Genomic DNA, 25,104 nt, shown 5'->3' on the forward strand with positions numbered 1-25,104 from the left:
TCGAAACAGGACTTCATGTCCCCTGTGTGTACAGAAAGAGTATCCATGCAATGTTCCTTTCAGAGAGCACAAGCTTTCCGAACTGTTTTGGCAACGGCACTTTCACAGCGTTCACTTCCCTGGCATCTGGAGCGACTAAAGAGCCTCACTCAGCTGCTGGAAAAGCAGTAGCGTTTCTGCCTGTGTGCCGAAGCAGCATTCAGAGTACATCGCCTCAGGGTCGCTGGCAAATAGTTTGCGTGTGTCTGGCAAAGTGCTTTGCACTGCGGAAGTTCAGTACCGCAAGGAATGTTCGGTGATGCTAGGATTTGCCAGCTGACAAACTCAGAGCAACTCACCACCTTCCTAGTTCTTGCTACTGACAAAGCCTGGTCGTTTCCTTCACCTTTCTAGGGACTGACGTTTGCAGTCCATTCCCCAACTTCTGCCTCCTGCCCTTCTTGGAGATTTTTGTTTGTTTTTATTACTAATACGAGTTACAGAAGTCCCTAAACTACTTTTTTTCCTAAATGATCAAGACGGTGACCAACGACTTCTACCCTAATGAAGGGAGAAGCAAGGTATGTGTTTTTACCAATAGGAATGGCATCAGCAAAAGAAAACTTTACTAGGGAACTCTTTTTATGTCTTTCTCCTGAGCACTTCAGATCATGTGTGTGTATGTTTAGCCTTCTCAGAGATTCAGCTAAACATAGAGGTCAATGGTAAGGTAAGTGGGTAAACTTGCAGAGAACAGGAAAGACTTTAATCAGCATAGAGCCATTAAAGCAAAGCAAACCAAAGCAAAGGAATGAAAGTAGAATCGTATTCATGATTTGATTATGCTTAAATCCATATCAGAAGCTATCAGGTGAACAAGAGCACTCTGCTCTCAGAAATGCCCTTTCACAAACCCCCTCTGTGTTCACCACTCTAGTGATGCTGTGCAGTATGTCAAGTGCTGCCCAGGAGGAAAGAAAGCAATTGGCAGTGAAAGATGCCCTAGATAGTGGAGGCTATGGGCTGGTGGACAGTGTGGGGTATCTTTCTGGGATTCTAACAGGAGTTACATAAAGCCCAGTGAATGATATCACCCAACACAGCAGTTTAAGTTGCAGCACTCATTCCATATTCCTCTACTTGTGAAACGTAGTTTTCAACAGCAGAGAGATTCCTGATGTCCTAACAGTGCCTGCTGCCAGTAGTGTCAGCGACACGGGTAACAAAAGTAATCCCTCTTCAGTGCCGCTATTCTTCTGGCTGCTGAAACATTTCTCTGCTGTTTTGACTGAGACACAGATCTGCTCAAAAGAGAGAACTGGGATCATGCTGGATGACAAATGGTGATCAGGAACAGCTCGATTCCATTAGGCCTAATTTGGATCCAGAGGTGTCTGCACCACCACATGTAGTCAAACGCTCTCTGATTTATTCCAGGGCAGATAAACTGATGTCGTTCTTTTCCCTAGAGACTCTTCAAAACCAATGCATACTGAAGGCCTTCAAAAACTCAGCATGACCTTTTGTAAAAAGTGCTCTCTAAAAGTATTTGTAAAACATTTCTAGATGAATAAATTTGCCTGTGGCCATTACATCCCAGTTTTCATCTGCAGAGCATTCATGTGGCATGTGGCTTTAAGTATGGCAACAAAACACTGAGGCAATTAATATTAGGGTGTAAAACTGCTAATTTTCCCTTCTGTGATCTTCCCTCTTCTGGTCACATTTTGAAAGACTAATTACAACTCCTGTAAGCTATGTCCAAAGTAAAAAAAATGCATGCAGAAACCACAGGCTCTGTCTGCTGATGTTAGTTCCTAACATCTGCATAAAGGTTTACTCTTCTGAGTACCTCCAACAGCTGCAGCCTCTTCCAGGAAAGCAGCAGTCACAAAGATTATTACAACAGATGATTTCAGATCCTCCTGCAGAACATGCTCCCTTCTGTGATAATACACACAGCCTGCATCCACATCTTGCACACATCTTGTACCTACATTTGCCACGAGTGCTTTACAGTAACATACTTGGTGACTTTTTTTTTCAAAGCCTATTTATATAGAAATAGAGAGGGGAAAAGGGAACTACAGGCATATGGACTACATGGCAATTCCTGCATGTAAGAACTATCTGCTCTAAGACACCAGGCGGTCTGCAGCAGCAGAAGTATGGCCAGCAGGGTGAGGGAGGTGATTCTCCCCCTCTACTATGCTCTGCTGAGACCCCACCTGGAGTACTGCTTCCAGTTCTGGAGCACCAGAGGGATGTGGAGATGCTAAAGCATGTCCAGGGAGGGGCCACAAGGATGCTCAGAGGCTGCAGCAGCTCTGCTGTGAGCACAGACTGAAAGAGTTGGGGCTGTGCAGGCTGGAGAAGAGGAGACTCCCAGGTGACCTTCTTGTGGCCTTCCAGGATCTGAAGAGGGCCTACAAAAAAGCTGGGGAGGGACTTTTTAGGCTCTCAGGGAGTGAGAGGACTGGGGGGAATGGAGCAAAGCTGGAGGTGGGGAAATTCAGAGTGGAGGTTAGGAGGAAGTTGTTGAGCATGAGAGTGGTGAGAGGCTGGAATGGGTCGCCCAGAGAGGTGGTTGAGGCCCCATGGCTGGAGGTGTTTGAGGCCAGGCTGGCTGAGGCTGTGTGCAGCCTGCTCTAGGGTAGGGTGTCCCTGAGCATGGCAGGGGGGTTGGAACTGGCTGCTCCTTGTGGTGCCTTCCAACCCTGACTGATTCTATGACTTGGAAATAGCCCTAGGAAAAAGCAAACAAATAAGCAAACAAACCAAACCCAGCGAACTGTTTCCTCTCAACCACTAGCATTCAAAGTTAGGTGGCAAGTTGTGTTTTCTTTCTGTCCTGAAGTCTCTTGTAGCTTTCTTCTGTCCACTTTAATGGCAGAGGTTGAGAGAACCTTGTATCAGCGGCACTCTTTTGGGACGCAAGCTGTGACATATCAGGGACCAGGTCTACTGTTCTTCAGGAAGCATTGTAACCATCAATAGCTGTTTAGAGAGTTGCTGTCTATTTTTAAGGCTTATAGTCCTGCTCAATACTTACAAGGCACATCTTTACTGCTAAATAAAAGAGCCAGCAATTTAGGTGAAGCAACAACTCCACAAGCTGCCCACAGTACTTAAATGTGACTTTATGACCTGGGTCCCTTTTCAGACTGCTTCAGGTAACACGCTCCAATTTTGTTGCAGAGGCAGCTTCTTGTTCCCTCAGCTGCATAGCCATGAACTAGTTTGTGCTGCTTGCTTTTGAGGTCAGGAGTTGGCTCATGGCCCCTTTTAGATTAGCAGCATAAACACTTATTTAAAGAGCACACATGGGCATCAAACTTCATTAGAGGATTTGTGGTTGTGGATCCCAAATAAGCAGAGTACCTTCTCTTGTTGACTCCATTCAAGCACCTGCAGTCTAGAAAACAGGAAAGTTTTAATTAGCATTTTTCATTAGCTAGCCTCAATAGGAGCTCTCCTCTGAGGTGTTTCTCTGTTGCTTACAATTTACAATGCTTCCTTATTGCACTTAGGATTTGGACTACCTCCCAGGAGGATAGGAATGTCAAAGGCAGGTACAGCATTCTGGACCATGTAGACACCCACCTCCACAATCAGATCCGCCCCTAAAATGCTTCATGGAGTTTTCATCTGGCTTAGAAGTAATCTCTGCTGATGCCAATTCAGAGCTTCTTGGTTAGGAGCCCAGGCAGGCCAGAAGCTCACGTTAGGAAAAAAAGCACATCCCAAGATTTTAGAGCATCAAATAACAGCATCATAGTCATTTTCCTTTGCCTTTTTCCAGGCCATCTGAGATCCTGTCACTCTTGCTCTTTCTTTGCTTTTTAGTGGTCAACACCAGCTTAGAGATGACCACACTTGCTGACTCTCACAGTCCTTTCTCTCAGAATTAATACTTCAAGACCATCTTCTGTGGTAAATCCAAATAAAGAGGATGACAATGAAAGTTGCCAGAGACATTTCTCTTTCAAGGGAATCTAAAATGCATCTGAACTGCACTATAAAAATACTCACAGTTTGTTTTATTATTACACTGTTTTTTCCCCTTTCCTCCTCAGACTCTTAAGCTCTCCAAGGCAGGAACTTGCTCTTAATTTGATCCAGTCTTACCTCCTTAGCTATGCCATTTGCATGGCAGCTGTGCACAAGGCCTGGTTTTGAAGCAGCACCACACTGAACATCCGAAAAGAGAATGCTAATTTTGGTTACAGTTATTGGAACGCCATGCACAGAAATATCAAGGTGTTTGGTCTGTGCTGGAGAGGGAAGTGCATGCACAGCCAGCAGACCCCACTGGAACATTCAGTGTCCTAGCCCAGGTGCTCTAGCTCTCTCCTACACTCGTGAGTCACCTTAATACAATGAAGCATAGCAATAGATATGGAGCAACCACAGTTGTCTCAGGTTTTTACTAGTCTTTCTCCTCCTCTCCATCTTGACAGCTGGATTAGCAGCTGGCACAAGAGTGGACACTGAAGGACGTCAAATTTTCCTCATTTTAGACAAAAAAAACTTTTGCCACCTGAGTTCTGGTCATCCCTATGTCATCTTGTCTCTGCAACACCCCAGGAAAGTCCACCCTTCACAGGAATCCGTATGTGTGAGATAAGAGTGAGATACGTAGTGCCACTGATAGTGCTGTTAAGGTCTCTGGGGATGGCTTGCGGTAGCTCTGTTCTCAAAGGAAGCATCACAGGGCCAATAATCTGGCTCACAGTTACTACTTTTCTATGAGAATTTAAAGCATCAAAGTGAAAAAAACTAAACCAGACAAATACATGGCTTTGGAGGTAAAAGATCAAGTTCCTGCCCCATCCATACTGGTTCTCACTACTCAGGGAATAACGCTAGGGAACATGTTTGCTTTCCTCCTGTACAAAAGCGCTTTAGTGGCTGGAAGCTGCTACAGAGTCCTGAAACACTACCTCCTCTCAGAAAGATGCATGTAATGTAAAAGCACAAAAGCCTGGAAAGGAAAGAGAACAAACAGAGGGGTTAAACATCCTTTTTTTTTTTTTTTGTGATAGGATTTGAAACCACTGAGGAAACTCAGATTGTGGATGGACATGACAGATCAATACCTCCAGGAAACCTCCTTGTCTTCCAGTGAGTACTGTTCTCATCAATTAGCTTTATTTCCCATTTTCTTTCTCCCTTTTCCTTCAACTTGTGTGTTTCCTATTTCATCCTGTGACATGATGACACCTTCATCTGCCTACACAATGCAGAACAAAACTGAACGAGCTGTACACTGCTATTTCCTTATGAATACCTGAAGTTGCTACAGAGCCTTTAACTCAGACCTCATTAACCACATTCATTGATAACACAAAATAATCTCATCTCCACAGTATGCACTTGTAAAGGAATTTGTTTTCACGTTTGAATTAGTAAGATCTATTCCCCACCTTCTCTTAATATTTAAATAGTTAGAACCATAGAATCATAGGATCAACCAGGTTGGAAGAGACCTGCAAGGTCATCCAGTCCAACCTATCCCCCAGCCCTATCCAGTCAACCAGACCTTATCCAGGCTTCAACACCTCCAGGGATGGCAACTCCACCACCACCCTGGGCAGCCCATTCCAATGCCAATCACTCTCTCTGCCAACAACTTCCTCCTAACATCCAGACTAGACCTCCCCCAGCACAACTTGAGGCTGCGTCCCCTTGCTCTGTTGCTGGGTGCCTGGCAGCAGAGACCAACCCCACCTGGCTACAGCCTCCCTTCAGGTACGTGTAGAGAACAATGAGGTCTGCCCTGAGCCTCCTCTTCTGCAGGCTGCACACCCCCAGCTCCCTCAGCCTCTCCTCATAGGGTTTGTGTTCCAGGCCCCTCCCCACCTTCGTTGCCCTTCTCTGGACACCTTCCAGCACCTCAACATCTCTCTTGAATTGAGGGGCCCAGAACTGGACACAGCACTCAAGGTTTGGCCTGACAAGAACCTCCCTCATCCTACTGGCCACACTATCCTGATCCAGGCCAGGATGCCACTGGCTCTCTTGGCTACCTGGGCACACTGCTGGCTCATCTTCAGCTGCTATCTACCAGTACCCCCAGGTCCTTCTCTGCCTGGCTGCTCTCCAGCCACTCTGTCCCCAGCCAGTTACCTGTGTTCAGTAGCATCAGGAATTGTTATTTGCCTCACTGTAGCTCCCTTACGAATCTAAACAATAACTACATTATACTAAGCTCTGTGAGTGCATTGTAAGTCTGTTAAAGAAAAGATGGTTTAAGCAGAGCCTTGGGAAAGAACTTAAGAATGTGCAGCCCTATAGAAAATGTTTTGGGAAGACAGTCATCATTTTCTGGTTTCCAGTCCACTGTCCTGACTGGTTTCTCCTGTCCCAGAAACATGTGCTTAATTCTCTTGTGGCTGTAAGGCCTTTATTGCTATGACAAGGTGTACAACCGGAGCTCAGGCAACACCCTCACTTGGACTGCCAGCTGCTTTGGAGAAGGCTTTTGGGTTTTATTGCACAAAATCCAACTTCCTTGCAGCCCACAGACACCGGCAGAGCACAGACGGTGAATGCTGCTGCACGAGTGCAGGCGCGTCGGGCAGGTTTCTGTTGGTGCTGAGGCTTTTAGGACGTGTGTCCCTCTTCATGGCTCTGTGATCTGTCAGCATGCTAATACATGCCGTGAGACAGGGTTTCCTGCAGCTTTTTTACTCCCTGGGGGAAGGGGTGGGGGGGAAAAGACATTTCACAATAAACTTATCTGCTCTGTGGAACTAAGGAAAAGTTTCAAAACAGAGGGCAAAATGCAGCCTACAACTTCAGAAAGGATTAAAGGAATACACAGGAGAGGAGATGTACTTTATAAGTTCTCTTCAAGGAGACGGTTTGCTTTCATGTAAACTGCCTTCCATCTTCTCATACATGGTTCACAGTGAGGATCTAAAGTAGACAGGATGTTGAGTGAGGGTACAACACGATGCAGAAGGAAGCAAAGCTCTCTCCAGCAGTTTCTGTTCTGAAATGCAGCTGAAATGCTCTGAGATTGTCACATCTGCCTTCATGTCTTGGAAGTATGCTTACACCTCTGTAAACCCAACAAGCACCTGTGATTTAGATTGTAAACCAAGACAGTAACTGCTTAAGCAAACTGTACAGAGGCAGTAAGCCTACTCTACCACTTTGGAGTCCTCCCTTCCACCAGTGACCCTTGGCTGTGGTTTTGGCTGTGCTGCCCTATGTAGTTAACTGGGACTTCATTAATACCTGAGACTTCTTAATGAACACTGGAAGCTACACTCAGTTCTGCATGAAGCAGTTGCTGTCAGGAAAAACTCTCATTGTGATTGCCTGGAATAACTTGTCAGAGAACTAGCACTTTCTGTTTCCTTTGGAAAGCTTCTCACTGACAATGCAAAACCACCTCCAGTGTTCTTTTAACAGAACGTTCTGTTCGACAGTTTGGAAGCCCACAAAAATGCAAGATCTCATGCCCAGATAGCGGATTTTAGTCCAAGCCATCTTTCACTCAACAGCCTTGTTTAAACTGCTTTCTGAGATAGACTCTAAAATACTGGTCTGTGAAAATAAAAAAATGAAAGGTCATTTTAAGCTGGGTAAGAGAATATCAGGAAGATAGAATTTGCCCAGTACCTAATATCTCAGAGGCACTGAAGTTCTTATCATTTAAGCTGGATGCAGTGGGAGCTGCAAGCGCTCAGTACTTCAGAAAAACGTGCATAGTGTAAGACTGCATCATTACATTTGGCTCTTCATCACAGAGCATCACTCAGTAGCTCACTTACAAACCCTAGGCCAGATTTAAAAGCCACAGACTTGTTATGGTCTATCAGGCTGACAGTACTGAACTAGGTAAGGCAGGTGCACAATCTCCTTTAACCCAACGACAGATGTCCATCTGTGCGAGACTGTAGCCAAAGTAACAAGATATTTTGAGGAGGAAAATAAGCTCCACTAATGCTCAGTGTAGCCTCTGGAGGAGACTTCACTATGTTGAGATGTTGGAACATGTCCAGAGAAGGGCAACAAAGCTGGTAGAAGGCCTGGAACACAAACCCTACAAGGAGAGGCTGAGGGAGCTGGGGGTGTGCAGCCTGGAGGAGGCTCAGGGCAGCCAGGTGGGGTTGGTCTCTTCTGCCAGGCAAGCAGCAACAGAACAAGGGGACAGAGTCTCAAGCTGTGCCAGGGGAGGTCTAGGCTGGATGTTAGGAGGAAGTTGTTGTCAGAGAGAGTGATTGGCATTGGAATGGGCTGCCCAGGGAGGTGGTGGAGTTGCTGTGCCTGGGGGTGTTCAAGAAAAGCCTGGATAAGGTCTGGTTGACTGGCCAGGGCTGGGTGCTAGATTGGACCGGATGAGTTTGGAGTCTCTTCCAACCTGCTTGATTCTATGACTTGAGACCAACTATACTCACTCAGGTATCTCCATCTGCAAATGAAGGGGAATGGAACCAACTTTTTTATCCCTGGTGCTGTTTCACACTGAAAAGGTCAGGTGCTGAAACTTCCTTTTTTGGAGGCTACTTCTGGTTATTTATTGTGAATTCCAATCCAGTGAGGAGCAAGCCGTCGATACAGCAGTATGTCATGTTGGCTGATGCTCTTTCCTTCTCTCATATGCCAGGAATTCTTTCCTGGTGCATATTTATACATAATGAAAGTTGTACAATACAGCGCGGGCAGCAACTGCCTGGAAAAGCATAGATCAAATCAAAACATGTTGTAATTATCTTATTTGGCTTTTAAAAGAATTACTTCTAAATTGATTTTTTTCTGTTGAGTTCTTGAACTTCTGTTTAAATGACCTACAGTTTAAATAAACCAAATGGGACCTTAGCCACATTATGTGAAGCAAAAGGATTCCTCCCTAACGCTGGTGTTGGAGCATCTCAGTTTCAGAAACATCTGAGTCTCTCGCAGAGGTCAGTAGTCACTAAACATTGTACTAAAGATTAATTCAGCCTGTCTGTATTGGATCAGTGAAATGCATAACCAGTCTGGGCAGGGGGGGTGGAACTAGATGATCCTCATGGTCCCTTCCAGCTCTGACTGATTCTATGATTCATGATTCTGAAGGAAAAAGCACTGAGCAAGGGTATCTAAAAATGAGCCTGTTACAACCTGTAGGAAAAAGTGGAAAAGTAAAACCATAAAAACATATTAGTATCATTCCTGTTTTCTATTACTAGAAACAAACCAAACAAGCACACACACAAAGTGGTCCAAATAGCTCGGTTTAGGTGTACTGTAGTTGACATCCACATCACATTTTCTGTTGTGTCTTATGACTGAAAAGTTCAGTCTCGGATGTAGGTAATATACTCTGTAGGGTGACGTCTGTGTGCAGACTGCAAAGTACGAAGGTTGGCTGGATTGCTAGAACTCAGCTTGGGAATCTGGATGCAGGCTCATTCTTTGTATGGGTCTGGCCACAAGGACAAAGGAAGAGATTTTTTTTTTCTAGGGGAAAAATTGAAATCTCAGAGGCAAGAAAGAAGTGAAGAAAGTAGAAACAAAGAAGAAATATTTTCATCCTTTCAATTAAGAAAAGTGATTGAAATCTCAGAGGCAAGAAAGAAGTGAAGAAAGTAGAAACAACGAAGAAATATTTTCATCCTTTCAATTAAGAAAAGTGAGTCACAAAACATACTACTAAATGCATTAACATAAAGAACTCCACAAAGGAAAAAGATCATGTATGAAAAGGCAGAATGGTCTCTTATAGCTGTGCTCAAAACCCAAAGCCAGCAGTTTTGAGTATCATCACCGAGCTGGCCTGCCCCAGTAATCAGTAATTTTTAAGTGCTCCCCTTCAGCAAGCGCAGGAATGTCTGCTCTCTGGTACCTCTGCAGAGGAGGGCAGACAGTGGCGGCTTGCATCCGGGTACCACAGGGGCAGCAGATGCTGTGCTCTTGGGAAGCAACAGGGCTGCTCTAGAGTGGTAGACCCATGCTGCAGTTCTACACTGCCAAATCTGCTCTGTGTGTATGAGCCATGAGGTGTTTCTTTTCTGCCCAGCTGTAAGAACAACCTTGGTGGCTCAGTTTCTGATGTCCAACTCCTCAGCAGTAAGAGTGATGAATTCCACACTGCATCATCAAATACCTAGTGAGAGAGCAACAGCAGTGACAAGATTGCCATCATTCTGTGTGTCACCCTCTTCTTCAGTTAAGAGTAGTTTTGCCATCTGTGAATGTAATTTAGTCTGTCTACCTGCAGCTTCACCAAGCGTCGATAGGTGTACCCAGGAATCGTGCACATCTCTGGACTGCATCAGACACCGAGCTCCTCTCTTACCTGGGTGGATTGTCAGTAGAAGAATTTGACTTTTTAAGCATTTCTCTACACAAAGTTCAACTGCTGTTCACCATCCAAACTTCTTAATGCACTTTTGGGAGGCCAATTTCTGTATCTATCCATTTTTCACATGAACCAGTAGAAAACAAGGTAACAAGTTGCTTTTGTATAGAGTTACCTGTGGCTGCTCTCATTTGGTACTCTCTCTAACACACCAGTCAAGAAATGTATTTTGCACTTAAAAGACAAAGACTGCCTTGTGCACCCCTAGAGATCTAGGGTAGTGTGCTGTCACTATGCCTATCAATCTCAGGAAAGAAAAATCACTCTCTTCTAGTTGTAGTCATAAACATTACTGCACTATCCCAGTGGTCTTATTGAGGAATAAAAGCTGCTACAGTCAGGATCACACTCCAAAATACACTTATGCTCACTCAGTATGAGCACTAGGATGCTCACAGCGCAAGGTGAGCTAGTCACAAGTCACATATGCTTCTACATGAACAGTTGAGGACAGATTTTCCCCAGCAAAGGAAATTATTAACAGTGCAGAAACCATACAGTACTTTCAGCTAATGTCATGCTCAGGATGCCCTATTCTGCCTCTTACTAGCCCAGACTATAAAAACCTGCCTTGTACATGCAAAGACAGTGGCGCTTGTTTACACATACTCTCGACTGGCTTGGGGAGCCAGATGAGATAGTCATGATCCAGAAGTGCCAGGATCTGTGAAAATAGATCATAATGACGCTTCAAACATGCAGAGCCTAGCAAGGCTTCTAAACTTATGATCTTCCACCTCTCCCTTTTCCCTTTTGGGCTCACAGTACTTAAAATATGCTACTGCAGTGCTGCACTGCTACCTGAATGGCATGTCCTTGGCAAGCCTTCAGCAGTACAGTCACAAACACCCCATCAGCACGATGCCAAACCCAGCAGTTAGGACCAAAACCACTCTACACAACTACTTTTGTTGTTGTTTGAGGACTTGTTTGGATTCTTGTTTTGTCTTGTTTATGGGCAAGAGCTTTGTAATGCCAGAACCACCTAAATCCTTGGCTTACACGAAAGAGGAATGAGGTTTCAAAAGCAAACCTATCTCCCACTGCACAGATAGAAAGATAATCTTTCAGGCCTCTTCCAGTTGAAGCCAACCCTGAACTGCATTTGTAACTAATGGGCAGCCTGGCCAGATCAGAAAGTAAAGGTGTGACCCTACTGAGGGGTCACAACCTCCAGCAGTAATCAGCACTCTGTCAGATCTGCTAGCATACTGTCATGCTTTAAACGTCCCTCCCGTTGTCATTAATTCACATTAAGTGTAACTGCTTACCTTGCAAAGCCTGGAGAAAGGAGTGAGAATATGTGCTCGTAGACACCAAGGTCAGTGAAGAAGGAGGGGAAGGAGGTGCTCCAGGCACTGGAGCAGAGAGTCCCCTGCAACCTGTGGTGACAATCATGGTGAGGCAGGACCTTGCACAGCAGCCCATGAAGGTTAATGAACCAGATACCCATCTGCAGCCCCTGGAGCACTTCAGCGGTGCACCTAAGAGAGGCTCTGACCCCACAGGAAGCCTCCTCCACTGGAGTAGGTTCTTGGTGGGACCTGTGGCCTGTGGAGAGGGGAGTCATAGAATCAACCAGGTTGGAAGAGACCTCCAAGATCATCCAGTCCAACCTAGCACCCAGCCCTGCCCAATCAACCAGACCATGGCACTAAGTGCCTCAGCCAGGCTTTGCCTGAACACCTCCAGGGACAGTGTCTCCAGCACCTCCCTGGGCAGCCCATTCCAATGCCAATCACTCTCTCTGGCAAGAACGTCCTCCTAGCAGACTATGTGGGAGCAGATTTGCTGGCAGGACTTGTGATCCCATGGGCAGCCCATGGTGGAGTAGTCACTCTATGGAAAGGCCCCACAACGGAGCAATCTGTAACAAGCTGCTGCCTGTGAGAGGCTGCATGTTGGAAAAATTCCTGGCAGACTGTCTTCCATGAGAGAGACCTCACATTGGAGCAGGAGAGGAATGCAAGGAGTCCTCACACTGAGGGGGAAGGAGTGACAGAGACAGCATGTGATGCCAGACCACGACCCCCATTTCATTGTCCCCCTGTAAAATCAGAGTGGAGGGAGGCAGAGGATTACTAAGTCAAGTTCTGCCTGGGAAGAAGAGGGCGTTGGGGCAAAGGTGCTTTAAGACTTTTTTTACTGTTCATTACTCCACTGTGATTTGATTGGTAATAATAAGTAAATTTCTCCACATTAAGCCTGGCTTGCCCATTATAGTAACTGGTGAGTGATCACTCCCCATCCTTACCAAAACTTTGAGCTTTTCATTCCATTTTCTCTCCCTTGTCTAGCCAAGGAGGATAGAGTGGCTTTGGTGGGCACCTGACATGCACCCAAGGTCAATCCTAGTTGCAGTGACAAAAGCAAGGAAGCCTTTAGAGAAAAAGGTTGAGTTGTAACTGAGGCATCAGCTCAAGAGCTGAGCCCAAACTACAGTTTGGACAGAAGGTAGGTCACCTGGGAGCTGCAGCAGTGGTGAGGCTGGAGCAGGATTTGCATTCATAGATCAAAAGGGGGGGAGTCAGACAAGAGAGAGTTCCTAAATGCTCTCTTATCATTATACGCCAAACTACATTGGTGAAACACAAGTTTGAGCCTTCATTTTTAAAGCTAACCCACATGTGGCACTGTTTCCCATTGCTCCGGAGGAGATGCTGCCTGACAAAAGCCAGTGGGACAAGTCGTTTTGTGCTGCATACTGTGAAGTACGTGACACTCTGAGCACTATGTAGTAGTGTCTGGTTCATCAATGCTACTCTCAGGGGCAAAAGCCATCTCCCTTAGCTATGGATAAACAGTAACAGTACTGCAGATCATGGCTGAAATTATCCCCTTGAGGCTTTGATCATGGAAAAGAGATCAAGCCACTCACACCTTGGGTTTCTTCCTGAAGTTTGTTAACAACATGTGTGACAGATTTTTGACAAAGCCACTCAAACAGCAAAGTTGTGATGACCAAACCCTGCTATGGTAAAGAATGTACTGCAAGGGAACAACTGCATCTTCTCAAAGAGTTCACTATACCCACAGTGCCTGTGTCTCCAGCTCACAACACATCATGTAGCCTGAAATGTGAAAACACAAATCCCAGACAGCTGAGCACCTTCTGTTAACAGGCTCCTGTCATACACCAAACGCCGGGGAGAAAACATATGCACTGGGCAGCAACCAGAATCCTGGAAAACAAGAGCTCTTTAGCTGCTAAAAAGAAGGCATTTTCAAAGCATATACTGCCCTCCGGTGCACAACTCGGTATTACCACCACCTCCTGCAACCTCGTTCCAAAACTGATTCATGCAGGGGCTGTCGTGTCCCAGATCATGGTGAACCAGAGATAAATCCTGACACTGTGGGACAGAGTGAAGCCAGCTCAGCTCAGGACTGGTACAGCCAGCAATGAGCAGAAGCTAAGCACTGCTACTGGCCTCCAGGCACCTTCTATGAAAAACACTGCACTGGTTCCCGAGCACCAGAAGAGGTCTTTAATTTTGGAGGTTCTGCAGCCCTCCATGGCACCGGCAAAGAGCAAAGCACCTCCCAGGCTGGCAGTAATGAATTGTTCAAGACAACAGAGATTGCCCACAAATGACTGAGTGCTTTAAACGGCATCAGTTTAGTACAATGGAAGTCTTTGAGCACAGAATTACAGAAGGGTTCGGTTTGTAAGGGACATCCAGACACCGTCAAGTCCAACCCCCTGCCAAAGCAGGATCACATAGGGCAGACCACACAGAAAGGCATCCAAGTGTGTTTTTAAAGTCTTCAGGAAAGGAGACTCCACAGCCTCTCTGGGTAGCCTGTTCCAATGCTCTATCACCCTTACCATAGAGAAGTGCCTCCTCATGTTGAGGTGGAACCTCCTGTGTTCCAGCTTGTACCTGTTGTTCCCAGTGATGTCACTGGGCACTACTAAAAAGAGACTGCAACCTTCACCTTGACACCCACCCCTCAGACATTCATAGACATTGATAAGATCTCCCCTCACCCTTCTCAAGACTAATCAGCCCAGTCCTGTCTTTCTTCACAGGAGAGACATTCAAGTTCTCCAGGATTTTAACTGGATTATTAGAACTAAAGCATGAAAACCAAATCGATTCTCTGTAAAACAGTGTTATGCTGTGCAGGGGTACTACTGTATTGCTATACATCACTTCTCAGGGTAGTGAAGGTTTTACTCACCACTAAGTGTGTCTCTTGTATTTTATTTTAGCTTGCCCTTTTTAGAAAATTCAAAGCAAAACAGAGAAAATTCACAGCCCATAGTGAGAGACTCACCTGACCAACAGTGTTTCCCACTGCAAGTTGCAGAATCTGAGCATTAGATTGGGAAAAATTCATAAGATCTTAGCAAGATGAATTTTAAATTGCTAGAGATTTGCCTGCTATGCATAGCGTGGCTCCATAACACACGCACACAAAAAGCAGACATTCAACTTGCTACCTGCACAGATCCAGCATAATCTTTATGAATGCCAAGTAACAGCCACCTGAGGAGCTGAGTATGCGCCGGTTGCTAAGTGCTGGCAGCGTTCACAGGGCACACTCCAGCACAGTGTTATTGCTGAAATAGACTCTTTATTTCTGAAACATTCCAAAACAGCAGTATACACAGTTGTAACCAAGTAGTAAGTCATATGCCGTTATAAGAAAGCATTGATTAGTGCAATTGGGTTCTGTAAAAGGTCTATCAAAAAGGTTTATTCACATTAAAACTCACTTTCCATAAGCGACTGTTAATAAAACATTACAGTTTTGTTCTTTGTACTAAAGTACTGAAAATCAGCTGCAGCTTTAGAGACTGCTGCATCTTTGCAGGTGCAGTGTGACTTAGGCTGCCGTTTTTAATACGATCACCGTGACGATAAATTAACAACTGAGCAAACGGTGAGAAGACCAACAGAACAATACTGACCCAGCTGGATGGCGACTGCCCCTCAGCGCTGCCCTTTTTTGTGCTCCCTGCTCAGTACTGCCAACGGCATGGTTTTGTAGGATGTGTTGTCCCTAGCACTAAAAAAAGCAGCACACCACCCCAAAACCAGTATTGATGGCACAGAAAATGTAAACGATCTTGCTGATGTTTGAGGTCCAGGCAAGTTTAAATGAACTGAAGTATACAAAATAAAACATACCAGAAACACTAGGAAAAAAGATCCAAGCACACAGGTTAAGTTCCAAAGTCCCCCAAATCCAAAACAAAATGCATGATGCCTGTACCCTGGGAAAACTAGCTTAGAGTTTCAGCGCGGCAAAGCTGCCCAGAAGCATCGTCTCCCAGCGCCTTCCAGGGAAGCACTCTGGTGCTTTGCACATGCGTGGCACTTTCTTCCGTTCCAAAGGCCCAGGCTGCCATTGCTGGTCTGCTAACAATGCAGTGGTTCAGGTAACTGATGAAGTGCAGTATTTAGTATTTGATAAGATACTTGGGTTTAAAAAACGCTATTGCATTATGGATGGTTACATATTAGAATCCCAGGGGGAAATAACACTGCATGACCTGCCTTTCCCAAATCCGTGCTACCCAGCCAGCTGGGTAACGAAAGCCACATGACTTGTTCCCCACTGCTGATGGGTGTCCTTCATCAATAGCAGCCGTCCCTCCAGTTCCCGTCCCGCATCGTGCTGAGCGACGAAAGTGGCTTTGGAGGTTGAAGGAAACTGTATTAAAGGAATGGCAAAAAAAAAGGCAGAGGAAATCACATTTCGTTTGAAAGATCAAGACAAGAAGCACCACTTATGGCTTTGTGGCTCCTTTAGAGAAGTCACTCTGGTGCATTTCTGGCTCCACACCAATATGAATGCAGTGACCTACAGATAAATTAAAGACACTTCCAAAGCACTCCCATTGCTGTTACTGGTTTCAACAGGGTAAAAGGTTTGTAAAAAGACTGGGAGTGTCATGATCTACATCCCTCGAAACAGGAAGATTTGGGTTTTCAGAGCTAAAGACAATAAAAATCTATCCTTGTCACTACAGACAGCAGAGACCCAATGGGAAATCATCTCCAAAAAGCTGTTGCACTCAGCAGGCTCATGAAAAAAAAAGTGCTTTATATAAACACTGTGCAAGGCACTAAAGCATTCTGGCATCCTATCAGTAGAAGAACTCTACCAAGCTCTCCCCCACTATTCAAGACATGTGATGATGCACTTCCATCCCGCAGCCAAAGTCAGAGAGCCACCAGCCTCAGTACCACCACCACTCCTGCACGGAATGTGCCATCCCCTGGGTGCCCACACTCACACCAGGACTGCATCTCTCACTGGCCAGGGCAGATTTACTATAAAATGCTTGTTGAGCATCTTCCAAACCCTCCTGCTACTACTCAGGTAACTGTTTCAAATTAGATTAAAAAAGGTAAAATCGACCACCCAACTGGATGCGAGTGCCAACTCAGGGGTGACAGGGCAGGCTCTCATCTCATTTGCTGCAACTGTATTTCAGTTACACCAGAACTGGCTGAGAACAAAGCATTAGAGTTCAGTGAAATGTCTCTTATAAAACAAGGCCTCAAGACTTACTCTCACATTTCTCTGTTCTTTTCTGTGAGTTACTGATGCCTCTTCTCTCTTCCAAACGACCCCGCAGGGAAAAGGCAGAGATATGTTGTAAGGCAGGCAGAGTCAGTAAGTCACCAGAGCAGTTTTTCACTTTCCTGTTACAACTTTACAACTGCTTTTTTACTGGCAAAAACATTGCACTGAAGTAAAAAAAAGTTGCTTCAACTTGGGTTCAGTCAAGCTGCTTTTGTGCAACTCCACTTTGTTGAAGGCTCACTTATTACTTGATATAAAGACAGTTACTTGAACGTGGAACAACCTGCCTTTGCTGCTGTCCTCAGCTGCTGCTTTAGTTTTTTTTCTTTCCAGAATGAAAGAGGAAAGTAGGTATAACAGTCTTGAAGAAAAGAATGGAGTTGGCTAAAGTAAAAAATAGCTAAGCTGAAAATAACTATGCGACCAGCAGTGAGTCGCTGCTACAGGACAGTGAACAGGAAGATGCAAGTGTTGAAAACAGCTTCAAACAAGCACAATTTGCCACCACAATTCTACACGGTTTGAGGTAAGGAGCTTTGGAGGGTCTGTTGGCCCTTTCTGCTTTCTACTACCAGCTGGATTGCAGCAAGAACCAGAAACCTCCCACTCTGGTTCCAAAGTTATGTTCATGCTGCTGTTATACCTGTGCTTGCTACCTGAGAGGATCCACACCCAAAGCTGCAGATTGACTTCCTGGCTTTAGCTGTGACCTGCCTTGTGGACTTGTCTGGAGACTGGGACTCTTAGCTTACCCTGGTTAGCATCAGTGTTGCCCTTCGCTGGGTACTGTAGGGCAGCCTGGCTGTTCCACTCAGCTCCCAGCCAACCTTGCACCACAGGAAGCTGCCTCTGCTGCCCCTCACATTGTGCAAGGATAGGACCTGGAAGACTGGAAGGTAGAGGTCTGCAAGATGCCCTGAGCTTGGAACTGGAGATTGAATCCATTCAGTAGGAACAAAAAATGGTACTGTCTCACTTGTGACCCTAAGAATAGATGGACTGTGCTGTTACAATTTCTTTACACTGCTTGTGGATGCATGAATCTTTGACAGCAAAAAGAAGAGCAGTCAATAAAGTACTTTAGTTTTCGGTCTAACAGAAGTTAGACTCTTAGAGTGATAATGGAAAATACCATTCTTAGAAATGATCACAGTAACCAAACAGCAGCCAGCAAATCCAGGAATGCTGGCTGAAGCCTGCCCATCAGAATTTCATGTGAACTGAAACTGCCCTTGTTTGCCACAGGAAAAACGGAAATGAAACCAGGGTCTTAAAGGAAGTGCAGGCTGAGCTCCAGTCTGCCTGTGCTGTTAAGAGTGCTACGAACTTGTTATTCCCACAGTGCAAAGACCATTCCTCTGCAAGGAGAACTGATCTGGCCCTATGGCAACATATGATGCTGTTAAGGTACAACTGAAAGCAAGAAGAGCGGAGCCTCGGTTTGCTGGACTATAAATCGTTTTATTACTGATTTCAGTCAGCTCCTAATAAAAACAATGTTGAGAGTCCAGTGTCTGCCCCTCCCACTGAAACCTCTTAATTTTGTTTTTCTTTAACATTGTCTGTTGGGTGAAAAGTTACAAAACAGCAAGGGACTGGTCCTCGCAGCCCAGAAAGCCTTTCTCACATGTTGCTATGAAAAACTGAAGAGCCCTGCAGAAGAACACGAAGTGGAAGAGAGAAAGAGAAAAGAAAGAAAATTCTCTACTCTAAAGAACTCTGAGAGTTCCAGCAGAGCACAAAGGAGGTTAAAGCAGAAATCTCATGGCACAGTCTTCATCAAAGAGGAAACCTGGTGGCTCTTTATCAAAGTTTCACTGCAGTGCATCAAAATCCATTGTCAGTCACACTGGTGTAATCCCCGAGTGACTCAACCGAAAAGAGAATGTCAGCAATTGAACTTACTCTAGATTTAGCCAGTACCTAGTGAAAGGAACAAAAATAGCAAGACCTGAACAGCAACAGCTCATTCAAGAGGGAGCCAGAAGGTCGTGCAGCAGGCCCTCGGAAGAGAAGGGAGGCGTGCAATGGGAAGAACCAGAGGAGCTGGCACAAGTTGGTCAAGCTTCCTCTGAGAAACCTCGCTGCCTACTAATCACTGAATACACAGCTGTGATACAGTGATTAAAGCAGTATCTCTTTCCTCAAGGTTATGTTACTGCTTGCCCTGAAACAAAAAGCCTGTCTGGGGACACAATGGAAGTATAGCTCACTGCAAGCATGTGATACCCCAGGAGTCCCTGCTTGCCTATGGTCTCTCACTGTTCCATCCCTCACCATGCTGTAATGCCACAAATTCCATCTTTACAGTCTAGAGCTGTGTACAACACGGATGCAGCTCCACTTGAGTGCTCTAAGATTTGCTTATCCCGTGGTGTAGAAATAGCAGCTGGCACAAATCTAGAAGGTAGCAAGTCACCTATGCCAATGATACAGATTTCCTTTTGAGTACTTAACTGCTAGGTGGCAAACTGTTCTTATTTATATGTGATTATATTCTGTCAGTATTAGTTTACTACGAACTCCCAACAGTATTTCAGGAAAGCACTCTTCACCCTTTCAGTTACCACATAAGGAGCTAGAAACACTTCTCAGTTTCATACTCAAAAGAGAAACAGCCAACCCACAATCCAAGCCCAAGCTATGGAGTAAGGCCTGTTTAACTCTTACCTTCGAACTGGCTGTGCAATTTTACTTCTGGGTATGCTACTCCCATTGATGGCCAGCGATGGTCTTGGAAGAGCACTGCGTCCTACAATCCCTTGACTGGCAGTCTTGTTTGGCATCGGAATCCCAGTGTTAGAATATAACTGCAAGTTGTTGGACACTGGAATGTTGCTGTTACTACTATTACTACTACTACCTTGCACTGTTGGGCTTACATAGGCAGTAGCTTTGAGAGGCTGTCTGACAGACACAGGAAAATGTCCCACACTGTGAACCCTGTGTTGAAGTTGTCCTGGTGATGGAACTGTAAAGAGTGGCAGAAAAGGAAGTAACAAGGTCAGTATGCAACAGATGTGGCAAGGTAGTAATGCTCATTTCTGCACAAAACTGAATAGGGATAAATACATCATCATAAACTTTACTTGCTGATTATCAACTGCAGAAAACCCCTTTGGATCCAATACCGCATCTGAACCAAAATACCCTGTTCCATCCATATCCTGAACAAAAATCCCACCTCATATTCATACCTCTTTCTCTCCTTAAAAAGGCTTCATTAGCTATTACAAGCACATTAATTCCACCTATGCAATTACATCTTTAAACAGGAAAGACTGCTGAAGGTATAAATTAGTTACTGCTAGATCATTTAGGTTTTTGTAAGGCTGTTTGGAATAACCACATCTTGTCTAAGGAACACTGTGTTACAGCACTTGAGACTGTGTCCCCTTCTTCTGTTGCTGCTTGCCTGGCAGAAGAGACCAACCCCACCTGGCTACAGCCTCCCTCCAGGTAGCTGCAGACAGCAATGAGCTCTGCCCTGAGCCTCCTCTTCTGCAGGCTGCACACCTCCAGCTCCCTCAGCCTCTCCTCACAGGGCTGTGCTCCAGGCCCCTCAACAGCTTCGTTGCCCTTCTCTGGACACCTTCCAGCACCTCAACATCTCTCTTGAATTGAGGAGCCCAGAACTGGACACAGCACTCAAGGGGTGGCCTGAGCAGTGCTGAGTATAGGGGCAGAAGAACCTCCCTTGTCCTGCTGGCCACTCTGCTCCTGAGCCAGGCCAGGATGCCATTGGCACTCTTGCCCACCTGGGCACACTGATGCCTCATTTTCAGCTACTCTCTACCAGCACCTCCAGGTCCCTCTCTGCCTAGCTGCTCTCCAGCCACTCTGTCCCCAGCCTGCACTGCTGTCTGCAGCGCTGCTTGGGGCTGTTGTGACCAAAGTGTATTAAAAACTCTTACATTTAACAACATATTCCGAGGGTGATGTTATGTAAAGTATCACTCAAAAGCAAGGCTAAGGGTTCCAGAAGCTTTGTGTGTATATATATGTATGTATTTTCCGACACAATCCTGCCCTCTGGTGTACATCAGCCACGCATCTGTTTCAGAGGCCACATATCAAACAAACTGTCAAAAGCCTGAAGCATGTAAATTAATACACCACATACAGCCCAATTCTTTGTCAAGTCTTTGAGAAATTCCATCTTAAGATCATCTAAAGACAGAGAAGAAAATAGATGTATGACTCCATTAAATAATACTGGCAATATGTTTCTGTGGGACTCTTGTAACACAGATCCTGAAATATCCCAGCATGGCCGCTTGTTAGAAATGCTTTCCAAAGGTTATTTGAGGAAGAACACACTTTGCACACACATCTGTGCATAGGTACACCTACACATAACCAAATACATATTTCTGAAGCAGTTAGCTAAAGGTAACTCTAAATGTGCTACCGCACTGAAAACTCAGCTGGGAACCCCAACAACTACTTCCATTCTTCTCTTCAAACAGGACAGAAATAAAGCAAACTAAGTCCAACAGTCAAGCCCGTCTTCCCAATAAGATGTAACTGAACAGTTCTTAAGATATTTGTAAATTCTGCTTAAATTTGAGAGAAAGCACCCACAGAAAAAGGCTTTGCTAACTTCTCCCTCTCCAATCTGACAGGACGTGGGAGGCTCAAGTTAAATCCTTTCTCCTGCCTGTGTCCAAAGAGATTGACTTTTTCCATTCTCTCTCAGACTACCTCAAGCGCTGTGCTGTGAAAGACAGGTCTGGATTTTGATCTGCTCTTGTTCATGTTCTAATTACTAATTCAACATTCACTGAATCAATACTTCTTTCATCTCTCCACCAAGAAGTCACCTCAATTAAACCAATTAGAGTCATTTTAATTCCTCCAGTTGGTTGCAGGCCTGCGTGAGCACATGACCTTCTTTCTCGCACATGCTCTGTAGAAAGCAGCAGTAGCAGAGAGGCTGTGTATTTTAAGATATTATTTACATTGTGTGCTGTAAAAACAGCACTGCATGAACTTCCAAGAAAAGCAGTTTTCAGCTTCAATATCAAAACCAGAAGTGTAAGCTTGTGCGAATCGATTGCATTCTTGGTGCTTCTACTACACCACTACTACTAATTATTGTGATTAATTAGAATGAGTAAGCAAAGAAAACAAAACCAAACAAAGGGGATGAAACTCTCAGGACTGCATAACAAGGCTTGCAGAGTTTGCTTTCCGAAACAGAATCTCTGAAGATCCTGAGCTGTATCAAAACCTGGGAAGACAGTCTGCTTTCAGTTTGTCAGGCGGCAGTGGATCAGTGACAGGACATGCGTTTTTCGCGTGCAGCCGAGGAGCACAGGTACTTACTACATGACTGCATCCTCGAAATCCCATTACTCGCTCCGTGCAAACTGGAATCAAAGCTCTGACTGCTCCTCACGGTGACCGGAGAACTAGCAAAGCCAGGATTGCTGGGGGTACTCGGCATCCGAGTGAGGTTAGGCATGCTTCTTCGAAGTTTATCTGAAGCAAGAGAAGAACATCCACAGTCAGGTGAGAATTTGCAGCAAGCACGAGCAGCCTCTGCCTAATTTCTGCAGAAAATCAGAAAGAAAACAGATTATTTCCAGACAAAGGAAGGCCTTGCTCTGTAGGACGAACACCAGTGTGCCACAGACACCCACCGGTCAAACTCTGCTGACAACAGCAACAGCATGATTATTCACAAATACTTTTAAAGACACCAACAGGTAGTGCAGTTTCAGAATCAAAAGGAGTTAATCACTGAAGTATCACAATAAGGATGAGCTTCACACAAATGTGTAAAGTAGGTCAGATGAATCATGCCCTAAATGTGTCTGCTCCTTTGCAGTGAATACAAAGCAAGGCTGCAGTGACAGACGAGGGTATCTACGCTGTGGATGTCTAAGGACTGCTGAGATGAATCCATGCTGACTAAAGTCTTGCTTTCAGGTGCCAGTGACATGCAAAAACATTACATTCAGTGCCTATGCTTATTTAGCATCTTAAGTTTCTGCAGGTGGTCACATCACAAACCTGCTGATCAGTCACCAAGAGCCCTGGGTTGACATTAGGATTTTTATCTGTTGGTTCCCCCTCCTGCCTCGTTTCTGGCGCCTGTTTGGTGAGCATTTTCAGAAATGAACCTGCAAATGCCCCTGGTATTTCTGGGTAAGCTTCAACAGCTAAGGCAACTAAGAGGTCAGAAGATGTCTGCAACTCCACTCACGTTAATTGATTTGGAGAAAGAAGCCCCAAACAAGTCTGATATCTCAAGAAAACCTCCCAGCCACAACAGTATTAGGCAATCTAATGTGAAGCTCTTTCAGTCTGTTCTGCAGCAGGGCCAGGGGGAGATGACATGGTCACAGAATGTTAGGGGTTGGAAGGGACCTCAACAGATCATCTAGTCCAACCCTCCTGCCACAACAGCATCACCTAGAGTAGATCACACTGGAATATAGCCAGGTGAGTTTCGCATGTCTGCAGAGAAGGAGACTTCACAAACTCTCAGGACAGCTTGCTCCAGTGCTCTGTCAGCCTCACCGTGAAAAAGCTCTTCCTAATGTTCACCTGAAAGCTCCTATGGTCCAGTTTGCGTCTGCCGTCCCTTGTGCAACTGGACATCACTGAGAAGAGCCTGGGTCTGTCCTCCCAACACTTGCCCTCAAATCTTTATAATATGAAGTCCTGTATAAGCAGAAGAGTCTGGCAGTGGCAGGCAGGCACTCACTGAACAATTTGGTCTGAACTGCCTCCCGTGACATGACAGACTTCAATGAAACACCACGGGAGGATATTCATTAATCTGACATCAATAACACCACTAGTGCAGGCCTCTTGGCCAGGTTCAGGAGCACAAAGACTAAGCCTTGCTGAGGTGGCTATGTTTCAGCTGGTACTGCAGACAGCATGGGGGGCACCAGCTCCCACACCTGCCATAGGTTCCAGCACCTGGCAGAAGCCTGCCTCCAGTCCTTACACTGCAACAGAAAGCAAGGGTGTGCTTGTCTTCTAACAGAGTGCTACGACTGCTCTCTCCAACAGCAAGCAGGGCATTTCAGGACTGACATTCTGGATTCATGCACGGGAACAACATATCACACACAGCTTGGAACTGCTGACTTAGGTTGACCTCCTAGCTCACACAAGCTAAGTTCAGTCCACAGAAACACTGAACAGACTTAGGAATCCCTGTTTGGCAGTCCACATAAATAATAACCTATTTAGGACCATCGTGAGCTCCTCTAATCCTTAAAGCTGCTAATAACTGGCGTGTAATAAGAAGTGGCAGTAGAGTTCTATCTGTACAAGGTATTAGTTGCCACTGAAGTAACTTCACTATGTGTGATGCCTGTGCTTCAGCAAACCTGGCCACAGCAAGGCTCCAGCTCCAGATGCTCTTTTATGGCTAGAGCCAATGGTAAGAACTGGTACAGAATCCTGCAAGTAGTCAAACCATCCTTGTACTTCAAAGGTCCAATATTTCTAACATCTTCATGTTCTAAGTTCCAGTTGCTAGTGCCTACCTGCCCTTGACACCGAACCATGCACACTAGTCCTGAAATGATGAGACCTTCTTCTCTTTCATGTCAACTCAGGTTGACTTTCAGCTACCATAGATGGTCTGACATCAAAAAAATACTCTGCTGACTAGGAAATAAATAATCTTGTGAATTAAATACACTACATTTTCATATTTTTGTAATCAGTGGGCTTGAGAGGTAAGAAAGAGAGGAATTCAGTGCAGGGAAAAGATATGCAGGGTTTGAATTATGGGAAAGAAAGAGTACAGCCAAATCCTGATAAAGAGCCAATTTAAGAGTAATCCTCCATCAAAGACTTAAGGGGTGTTGTACTTCAGTGGCTCACCACTGACAGTCGCAGGCTGAAACTGTAATCAGTACAGCAATGAACATTAGCAAAGGGGCAATCACTGTGCTTCAGAGTATCACTGGTAAAACAGTTACCAGGCTTCCAAAACTCTCCCAAGGATGCAGACAATGGCATCCACACAGCTACTGCATGCTCCTATCATCTGAAACACTCATGATTTGGCAAACTGAAAAGAAAACTGTCTTTCTGTGATGCAGTGCTTGACCCAGAATATGGGATGTCTGTAGCGATTGTTAACTTTGGAGATCCTGCATGCCCTTCAAAATCCTAGGTTCTGAAACCCCAAATCAAAAACATCACTTGGCAAAAAAGATTTAAGCAGCAGGCTGGTGGTAGAGAAGACGACA

The 25,104-nt window shown here is 45.2% G+C and overlaps 1 protein-coding gene and 1 long non-coding RNA gene across 3 annotated transcripts in view; one reads left to right on the forward strand and one right to left on the reverse strand.

Moving 5' to 3' along the window:
• Positions 1–25,104, forward strand: part of LOC135175593 (uncharacterized) — an 82,466-nt gene that overhangs the window by 50,318 nt on the left and 7,044 nt on the right. The window contains exon 3 of the long non-coding RNA XR_010302402.1: positions 5,025–5,103. This is a non-coding gene — a long non-coding RNA (uncharacterized LOC135175593). The remainder of the gene's footprint in view (positions 1–5,024; positions 5,104–25,104) is intronic.
• Positions 14,898–25,104, reverse strand: part of SLAIN1 (SLAIN motif family member 1) — a 52,725-nt gene continuing 42,518 nt past the window's right edge. For both annotated transcript variants that reach the window (XM_064143926.1, XM_064143925.1), the window contains 3 exons: positions 22,208–22,363; positions 19,550–19,850; positions 14,898–16,000 (listed from right to left, as the gene is read on the reverse strand). In XM_064143926.1, coding sequence (XP_063999996.1) covers positions 15,925–16,000; positions 19,550–19,850; positions 22,208–22,363 — 533 coding nt within the window. In that variant the 3' untranslated portion in view covers positions 14,898–15,924. The remainder of the gene's footprint in view (positions 16,001–19,549; positions 19,851–22,207; positions 22,364–25,104) is intronic.

Source organism: Pogoniulus pusillus, chromosome 5, assembly GCF_015220805.1.
Source record: "Pogoniulus pusillus isolate bPogPus1 chromosome 5, bPogPus1.pri, whole genome shotgun sequence".
NCBI lineage: Eukaryota > Metazoa > Chordata > Aves > Piciformes > Lybiidae > Pogoniulus > Pogoniulus pusillus.